We start from the raw sequence: 9,531 nt of genomic DNA, 5'->3' as shown, positions 1-9,531 counted from the left end.
ATATACACACAGCAGCACCGACTCTCTTCTTCTCCTCTACACCTTCTGAGAGATTGAAAGTTTGTAACTTGTGCGTTTGTATTGAACATGCCCAGCAGCTGCAACCGTCCACATAAAATTCATACAGTTTGGCCAAGTGTGCACCATTTTTTACACGTCTTCTTCCACCGTGTAATTATTTCTACAAACTGATGATATTCAAGAACACAGAGAATATCCCTCGAATATTACCTGCTGATCGTCTTCTCCACCCAACCGTAAAATTGCATGGCACACTCCTCTATGTAACCTTCTCCAATGTCCATCAATCTTTTTCCCCTCAAAATTAAATCACTACTGCATATATACATACACACACGCACACGCACACGCACACACATATATATATGGGTAATGGGCGGTGAGAGGTATTTGTTTTCCCATCATCAGGTCCAGTACTTTTTCAGCAATATTTTCCACTTATAAGCTGTCCTTTTATCGTCTCCTTATACCTCTACTTTTTTTTGCAGATTCCTCCCTATATATTTTTCATTGTATTGTTTGACCACCCAATAGCCTAGCTTAGCTTAAATGTACATATATGTGCAGGTATCGAGAGATATCAGATAGAGATAGGTGAGCTGATTAATTAGAGAATTAAACATAATTAGTCTTATCATCAGCAGTAGTTAGCAAAAGTTGTGGGGGCTAGTAGTAGTAATTTGTTTGATAGTGGTTCTTTGGAGAAAGTTGATTGATGGGAGAAGTTTCACATGATAAAATAAAGGACTGCTGCTCTCCCACAAGGATAAATATAGAGAAGCAGCAGCAGCAGCAGCAGCAGCAGCCCACCATGGACATGCAGCAGCAGCAGCACCGCATGGAAATCCCAATGGGGATGGAGGTGCACAAGGTGGTTCCACCGCCTTACAGAAGCACTTTTCGGAAGCTGCTGGCCAGGCTCAAAGAAACCTTCTTTCCAGATGACCCTCTCTACCAATTCAAAGGTCAGCCACCAAAGAAAAAATGGATTCTTGGAGCGCAGTATGTCTTTCCAATCCTTGAGTGGGGCCCTAATTACAGCTTCAAGCTCCTCAAATCAGACATCATTTCTGGTGTCACCATTGCCAGTTTAGCCATTCCTCAGGTAGTTCAATATTTATTAAAATTTTATCTTTACTTTTACTTTTGATTTCAGCAAACGTGTGTTACGCCAGTTGACGAGGACACAGTGTTAGGCTAGTTCAGGCACAATGTCTTAGGCCCATTAGCCTATAGATTGTCCTAAGTCAGTTGACAAGATCAATGTCTTAAATCAGTTGGTCACGTCAGAGTGTTAGCTTAGTCGATCAGGTCAGTGTCTTAGGGTGATTGGCCAAAACAATGAGCAAAGACAGTGCGTAGATCATCGCTATGTCCAAGTTTGAATCACCCTTCCCGTACATTAGTAATTGAAAGAGACAGAAAATTGCCTTGTCTACATGTGCTCTGCTCTTAATAAAGCTCTGTTTATTTATTTATTTTTTCAGGGAATCAGTTATGCTAAGCTTGCGAATCTACCTCCAATTGTGGGTCTCTGTGAGTAACTTTTTTTTTTTTTGGTGGTATTTCTTTACGTACTCATATGTATAAATTGAAATTTTTTTTATCCCTTTTCTCAATTTTTTTTTCTGTTGCATTTGTTAACTAAATGACTTGGGCGCAAATTTGAACGTTGTGACATTCTATAATTCATACAGCCAACCTCGCTTAGTGGAATAAGGCTTTGTTTTTGTTGTTGTGCGTTGCATTTGTAATTATTGTAATGGAATTTGTAGATTCAAGCTTCGTTCCTCCTTTGCTGTACGCTGTGCTTGGAAGCTCAAAGGATCTTGCAGTAGGACCTGTTTCCATTGCTTCTCTAATCATGGGATCAATGCTCATGCAAGAAGTATCTCCATCCAAAGATCCAAGCTTGTACCTCCAACTTGCTTTCACCTCAACCTTCTTAAGTGGCATCCTCCAAGCTTCCCTAGGTTTATTAAGGTAATTGGTCCCCCACCTAATTTTCGATACAAGCGATATTGAGGAGGGGGAATAAAAAACCCGGAAATTTAGCGTCAGAAGTTGAATGATCTTAACCAACTGAGCTGCTATAATTTTGCTTTTTTGTTTTTAAGAACCCGAAATGATTTAAGATTGATGTGTGCAGGCTTGGATTTATAATCGATTTTATTTCGAAGGCAACTCTTCTTGGTTTCATGGCCGGAGCTGCTGTGATAGTCTCTCTGCAACAGCTTAAGAGCCTCCTTGGAATCGAACATTTCACCAAGAAAATGGCAATCGTCCCTGTTTTGAGCTCCGTTTTTCATGAACGAAAAGAGGTAATTAATTAAACACACAGCAAATTAATGATACAGTTTGAACAGTGATTACTCTGTTAATACAGTGTTTAGCTTTTCTCAGCTATCATTTAGTAGATAACTATCAACTAAGATATTATTCAAAATCGAAGATAATGTTCCTTTCGGTATATTAATCATATCTTGTTGCCCTAATTTGGGTGCTTTTTCTGTGCAGTGGTCATGGCAAACCATATTAATGGGCGTTTGCTTCCTTGTGTTGCTCCTAATCGCAAGACACGTTGTATGTTTTCCTTTCCACTGTTGTCTTAAAACTTATCTTCGCCTTAGATTTTTCGCTGGCAGTATCATAATTTAATCGAACATTGTCATGTTTGAAACTTTAAATTCGGCATACAATAAATTATTTACTTGCGTATCGCCATGGTGACATGTTCTCAACATGCATGCTAACTCTGTTTAATAACTTCATTCATGACTATTATAACAACAATTTTTCTTCGATGATACGTAGTATTGATGACACGAAAAACGAATGGTTGAGATTAAAAATAAAAAAAATCTAACGATTGTGGAAATCAAATATAACGACTAAAACATCGACGTTGAAGCCAACAGATCAAACTTCGAAGTCAATGATGCAATTTTCAAATGTGTTTCGTGATCATATTGGATTGGGGTGCGTTATTTTACCACTCCACTATAATTTCAGTTGGCAAAATGGCCACATACCTCTGTAATTTGCAAACAAATAATTCATTCGGATATTACGGTGTCAATGTTTTCTTTACATGTAAGTCCATCTTGAGGAGGAAGAAGAATTGACAAATTTGATTAATTTAGTAGGATAACCAAGCGTAATGGCTTTTAGGATTCATACATTCGACCTAAATAAAACTCTGTTGTTGTTAACTAACCTTACATCGGGCTGTGTGCCATGGAACGCAGAGCTTAAAGAAGCCAAAGTTGTTCTGGGTCTCAGCTGGAGCCCCCCTGGTGTCTGTGATCCTCTCCACTGTGATTGTCTTTGCATTCAAGGCCGATCGCCACGGCATCAGTGTGGTAAGTTGTTTGCTGGGACCAACACTCCACCATCCGTATCCGGACCCACACCATATTCTGAGATGATGATTTTCTTGGGGTTTTCTTTATTGGCAGATTGGAGAATTACAGAAAGGACTGAACCCACCATCATGGAACATGCTGGTTTTTCATGGATCCCACCTTGCACTTGCAATCAAGACCGGGATTGTCACCGGCATTATTGCCCTCACTGTAAGTTGAGTTCTGCAGTTATCGATACTGTGTCAATATTATTAGTGATGATGAAAAATATCGACATGTTATCGATATATTTTTTACAGTATCGATACGTGATTGGTTGATTTTGCATCAAATTTATAGGAAGGTATTGCAGTAGGAAGGACTTTTGCTAATATAAGAGAATACAGAGTGGATGGAAACAAGGAGATGATAGCAATTGGGATCATGAACGTTGTTGGCTCCACCACTTCGTGCTATATTACAACAGGTTCACACTCATTGATTACAGATCACATAAATTAATAATATCGAACCAAGAACACTATTCAGACTCTCTCGAGAACAAGTTTACATGGACTTGCTGATACTCGTAAAATTTTATCTTCATCGTGTCAACATATACCGTGTCCAAACTGCAACGTGAGTTGTAAAGCAAAAATTATAAGTGAGGCTTTCGAGAGAGTGTGAATAGCAATCATCTTGCCATTTGCAAAAATTGTAAAATAGAGCGGCTCATAACATGGATCAGGTGAATGAAATGCTGGATGTGTGGCCAAGGATTCAATGGCTACAGATCCAACGACCAAGAATCCCGACGCATGCCACGCTCCGGTCCATAGTGGAAAAGCCTAGAATCTGATAACAAAGTTTTGATTTTGGTGATGGGTTTCATTTCAGGATCATTCTCAAGATCAGCTGTGAATCACAATGCTGGAGCAAAGACAGCGTTGTCCAACATAGTAATGTCGGTGACAGTCATGGTGACACTGCTGTTTCTGATGCCTCTTTTCCACTACACACCCAATGTAATTCTGGGTGCAATTATAGTCACTGCCGTGGTCGGCCTCATTGATGTCCCAGCTGCTTACCACATTTGGAAGATCGACAAATATGACTTCCTTGTCTTGATCTGTGCTTTCTTGGGAGTCATCTTTATCTCTGTCCAACATGGCCTCGCCATCGCGGTATTTAAACAAACAGTGAACCGTATATTATTTTATTAAGAACCGGTTATTAGAGAAGACACTAAGGAGACTGTAAGCCGCATGTAAACCATAGTTTCGTGCGTAGTTATTGTTTGTTTAGTGTTCTTCCGAATAAGTTTGTAGCAAATTTTGTTTGTGTATATTTTCCGATGAAACCCTAAATATAGATAAATTTGACGATATGAACAGGTTGGGATATCAGTTTTCAAGGTTTTGCTGCAAGTGACAAGGCCGAGGACGGTGGTGTTGGGAAACATACCCGGGACGGACGTATTTAGAGACCTGCACCAGTACAAGGAATCAGCAGTGAGTGTGCCTGGTTTCCTAATCATACTCATCGAAGCTTCAATCAACTTTGCCAACACCACTTATCTCAATGAAAGGATTTCGAGATGGATAGAAGAAGAAGATGACGGGAACAAGGTTTCAAACATTAGATTTGTTGTTATAGACATGTCAGGTAAAGCTTGTTAATCTTGAGCATCAATTCTCTCCTCTTTCAAACAGAAACTTACATGCGCGAGGATGTCACGACATTCTAAACTAATCACGCACTCTAGTGTGTTTTAACTTTCCAATATGGCAGTGCATGGTTGGGGATGTCATTGCATTTCAAACCAATCATGTACTCTCATGCATTTTAACTTTCTTGCATAACAATGCGTGACTAACTTGAAATATGGACACAGTAACATTTATGTTGCATGAAAGTTCTTCCCGCCAATTGGGTATCTCAGGCTCCTTTGTGTCCTTTATTTTCAGCTGTGAGCACAATAGACACAACTGGGATCACACTTTTCGCAGATATAAGGAAATCAATCCGAAAGAAGGGAATTAAGGTAAGTTGGTAGATTTGATGTCTACATATGTTGTTCTTGATTTGGATGTTAGGTGAAATGGACAGTAAATAATGAAATAATTGCAGCTGGTGCTGGTAAATCCACTGGCGGAGGTGATGGACAAATTGCAGAAGGTGAACAATGGAGGCGAAGAGTTCATGCTTTACCTGTCGGTCGGAGAGGCAGTGGCGTCGCTGTCGATGGGAATGAAGAACAATCATGCATCGTCAAATTCAAACACGTACGATGAAGAAATGCAGACGGTTGCCAATGGTGTTCCCTAATTAATCATTAACTAAACCTAATTACTCCCGAGTTAAGCAGCATCGCACGTTCCAAGTTTTGGCTGTTGGCCGTCTTTGGTATCAAGTTCCTAGTTGGTGACCAATAATATTGTCAAGTTAGGTTGTAAGTCTGTACCACCATGTAGTTTTTGTGGGTCGTTTTCGTTCATTATAAATAGTTTTCTAATTTGGTCTTTTTCAGCCTCGTATATACCCTTGTTTAATCTTGGTCGTTGCTAACAAAACGTGTGTTACTGTCACTTCCTTAAAATTTTCGTTCTAGTTTCCTCCATAACTCATGCATGCACCTTTATTTTATTTTATTTTACATGAATAATATATTACACTAAGATGGCAGAGGGATAAATTGATTGCGGATTTGAAATTTTTAAGATTCAAACCTAAGACCTCTCTCATACAAGATTAGTGTGAGATATGCATTAACTATATCATAAAGGTAGTGCCCACAAATGGATAATTTAAGCTACAAATAAGTTGGGCTTCAATGGGCCAAGCCCAACTCATCAATGTCCCATTTATCCAATTTTTTATCCCATAACAAGAAGCCCGCAAAGACAAAATTCTCTATCATATTTATGAAAACTTGAACGAAAAGCTCCCGTAATGTTCAACTTAACGAAAAACCACATTTTTACACTAAAAAGTCAATCCTAGTACTATTCACTTTATCCTTTATTTTATCTTTATCATTAAAACTTAAAGTTTTCAAACCATTTTCATTAGTTTGCCTCATATTTATCACAACCATGAAGCTGTTTTCTGCAAACTTAAAATCCTTTCAATGCCGAAGGCAACTTGTCAGGATTCTTCTGGAAATATGCAGCAATGGCGACCAGGATGATGAGTATGATGACCCATAAGCTCAACACTCCTCCTGCAACCAAACCAAAGAGAAATATGTCTCATTCTTAATGAACTCAACATGTAACGACGTTAAGGGACTTGATACTCGTCCCGCCATACAAACAAAAGAAGTTTAGGCATTTTCGGGTAGAAATAATGGACTCAAAATTTCACAATTCAGAAAGTTCAGCACTGGTGATCCTAATCATCCTGTTACCGTCCTAATGTTGTATGGTTGAAATCAGAATTGGTTATTGTTTCAACTTTGCATTTATTCATACCGAGTTGGTGTTTTAATTTCTAAGTTCCTAGATAGCAAAAAGGATAAAGTGAGTTGGAATTTAGTTGCTTATACCACCAGAGCCATGAACAACCGGAACGGGCTCCAAATATTGGTTAGGCTTTCTTCTACCATGATGATTCTACCAGGTTGTAAATAGCAATTCCACAATTTCGAAGAAAAGTGACGACATGTGATTGAATCATCCAACTAAAAATCATGGTAGGCACTTACCATTTTTCTTCTCCTCCTCAAGTGTGGACACCCTTGCACTTGAATCCATGGATGCCGAAGCCAAAGCTCTGTATTTAAAACCACACACTTTACTAACAGTTCAAGGGGTAGAAGAAACATAGAGTTGAGACGTTTACCTTGAATCATGAGAGAAACTCAATGCAGTTACCAAGCCCATGTGCGCTTTCTTAACCACTTTATGAATCCGCATTCTGGTTGGATTTACCATCACAAGATCTCCACCAGCTGTCCCACTGCATTTTCATCGATCAAACGTGTTAATTTTCTCCTTTATCCAGAAAATCAATGCAAGTACTGTTAAACTGATGATCTCAAACGACATGACATGCAGTCTCATTTGACACATTGCGCTATATGAAAAGCATCTCCAAAAATGTTAACGGTAAGCTTCTAATATAAATTTTACCATCCAAGGAGTTTTCCATCAGCTGAAACATCAAAGGCGGAAATAATGTCTCTACTAATGATCTTTGATCCAATCCTCTTCCAAGTGGTCGTGTTCCATGTTACAATGCTTCCCGATTTATCTATATTATACAAAAGGTACAGATAAAAATAATTAACTCATGCAAAGGTAGAGCGATGGCAGTTATCGAGAAAACAGATGAATTATTTTTTATCTACCTGCAACATATAAAATATGACTCCCATCATCAATTACAGAAAATCTGCATCCGCAAAAAACCTCATCCTGCATTTATTATACTCATTGGTTATATTAAAAGAAAAGCATGAGGAACCTCTAATTCATATTTAATGACCAAGTGGTAACAACAGACATGTAGGTTAATGATTCGCAACAATGCAGAGATATAGGTGTCAGAGGCTCGATGTATTTTTTAGTCGGTGTTCAATAAGCATACAACTAAATACAATACAAGCACCCAAGTCAATCTACAAAGTCGAAGATAATTTCCATCCACATAAAGTTGGAAATCAAATATTTTTATTTAGGAAAGAATTTCAGATATTGCTAACCTTTTCCGCTGGTAGAGAAGCTACAACAGTAGATGAAGTTACATCCCACACCCTACCAGGGCCTCTATCTCCTAAGGAGACGAGAAATTTCCCATCAGGGCTGCAAGATAACCAAGCCAGATCATCAGCAACGACTTTAAAAATAAAAGACACACAAAGTAAGTTTTTCAACGTTGCCAATACTGCCGACCTGAAATCTAATTGCTTCATTGTAGGATGAGCTTTAGCTTCATCGAGAATAATTTCCATGCTAGGCCACTTGAAAACCCTTAACTTGCCATCCTGTGCTGCACCAAAGGAGAGCATTATCATACGGTATGCTATCCAATGTCACGTCTAAAAACAATCTAGAAAATAAAACTGTAAGATACTAATAAATTTCGACAAATGCAATTGAATCCAAAAAATAAAAGGTGAAGGATGGTCCATACCTCGCCTCCAGCAGCAAGCATGGAACCGTCTCTGTCAAACGCCAAAGCTAACTGTTGTCCAACATCTTGCAATTGCTCCAGCACTCTCCCAGACTGCCTCAATGCCAGTTTAGGCACTTCATCCCTTTCTTCCTCCAATTCAAACCATCTGCACAAGAAAATATATATGCTCTTATAGCATCCTACAGGTCAAGAACCTGAAGATATAATCATAGAAAAAATAGTAAATCTGAGTTGGGTTTCACTTGTTTCAAGCCAAATGAATTGGTAAATAAAGATAAATCAAATCAGTAAAAGATTGAATCTTGTGCTTTCAGTATGACAGATAGATGGGAAAGTTGAACAAAAAAGACCTGCAACTATCGGGGAAAGAGCAAACAAGGCCGCTACCGGCGGGGTGAACCGCCATTCTATACGGCAAAGCAGAGCCAGTGTTGAGCTTAGCCACCTGAAAAATCAAACACCAAACACCCAATTACACGCAGCCAGGCAAATCTATGCAACACCACACCACACCACATATATGCAAAAACTGGTAGGGTGGGATTGGGGATTGAAGTATTACCGGCTGATTGGAGAGAGAAATGGAGGCGGGATCGAATTGGGCAATAAGGATGGCGTTTGGGACGCCGCTGCGGCCCTCCCCGCCACCGCCGGAGAAAACGACGTGGTTTTGGCTGGAATCGAATTGGGCTAGTTCAGTCTGGGTCTCTGTCTTATGCGTCTGAGTCTCGGTTTCCTTTTTGTCGTCGCCGGCGTCGTCTTCCTGGTCCGGTCGTTTAGATTTGCCGAGGCCCGGAAGCCAAGCGGCGGCGTAGAAAGGGACGCCGTACTTCTGGTAGTTATTGGGAGTGTCCATTGGCACTTGGGATCTTCGGATCAGATCTTTGTCTGAGAAAAGACGGTCAAACTGAATAATATATAAATAAGCTCCCTTTTTTAAATTTATATTTTCCCAACAAAAAATTATTTAGATTTGATGAAAAAATAAATTAATCCAGAACTTAAATTAGGATATCCTTTTTCAAAA

At 39.3% G+C, this 9,531-nt stretch overlaps 2 protein-coding genes across 2 annotated transcripts; one reads left to right on the top strand and one right to left on the bottom strand.

Moving 5' to 3' along the window:
* On the top strand, positions 1-5,988 carry LOC137737515 (putative sulfate transporter 3.3). The gene is made up of 13 exons (XM_068477026.2): positions 1-284; positions 510-1,126; positions 1,509-1,557; positions 1,797-2,004; positions 2,171-2,342; positions 2,539-2,604; positions 3,270-3,383; positions 3,480-3,596; positions 3,726-3,852; positions 4,263-4,549; positions 4,760-5,030; positions 5,333-5,409; positions 5,496-5,988. The coding sequence occupies exons 2-13, from the start codon at positions 737-739 to the stop codon at positions 5,691-5,693; spliced, it is 2,076 nt and encodes a 691-aa protein (XP_068333127.2). The 5' UTR covers positions 1-284; positions 510-736; the 3' UTR covers positions 5,694-5,988.
* Positions 5,989-6,267: 279 nt separating this feature from the next.
* LOC137737516 (SEC12-like protein 2) lies at positions 6,268-9,423 on the bottom strand. The gene is made up of 10 exons (XM_068477027.2): positions 9,067-9,423; positions 8,855-8,949; positions 8,502-8,649; positions 8,261-8,352; positions 8,071-8,170; positions 7,717-7,783; positions 7,499-7,619; positions 7,209-7,325; positions 7,072-7,139; positions 6,268-6,588 (listed from the first exon to the last, which is right to left on the bottom strand). Exons 1-10 carry the CDS (start codon positions 9,358-9,360, stop codon positions 6,482-6,484), a joined length of 1,209 nt encoding a protein of 402 aa, XP_068333128.2. The 5' UTR covers positions 9,361-9,423; the 3' UTR covers positions 6,268-6,481.
* Between the last annotated feature and the right edge of the window lie 108 nt (positions 9,424-9,531).

This window comes from Pyrus communis, chromosome 13, assembly GCF_041283825.1.
Source record: "Pyrus communis isolate YQ-2024b chromosome 13, ASM4128382v1, whole genome shotgun sequence".
NCBI lineage: Eukaryota > Viridiplantae > Streptophyta > Magnoliopsida > Rosales > Rosaceae > Pyrus > Pyrus communis.
This window is presented reverse-complemented; position numbering and strand designations above follow the sequence as displayed.

Coding starts and splice junctions, on each gene's coding strand:
- LOC137737515 (XM_068477026.2), top strand. CDS start 737: ATGGGAGAAGTTTCACATGATAAAATAAAGGACTGCTGCTCTCCCACA. Junction 3,597..3,725: donor CCGGCATTATTGCCCTCACT/GTAAGTTGAGTT, acceptor TCAAATTTATAG/GAAGGTATTGCAGTAGGAAG. Junction 4,550..4,759: donor AACATGGCCTCGCCATCGCG/GTATTTAAACAA, acceptor CGATATGAACAG/GTTGGGATATCAGTTTTCAA.
- LOC137737516 (XM_068477027.2), bottom strand. CDS start 9,360: ATGGACACTCCCAATAACTACCAGAAGTACGGCGTCCCTTTCTACGCC. Junction 8,171..8,260: donor ATGAAGCAATTAGATTTCAG/GTCGGCAGTATT, acceptor GTTATCTTGCAG/CCCTGATGGGAAATTTCTCG. Junction 6,589..7,071: donor TGAGGAGGAGAAGAAAAATG/GTAAGTGCCTAC, acceptor GTTTGGTTGCAG/GAGGAGTGTTGAGCTTATGG.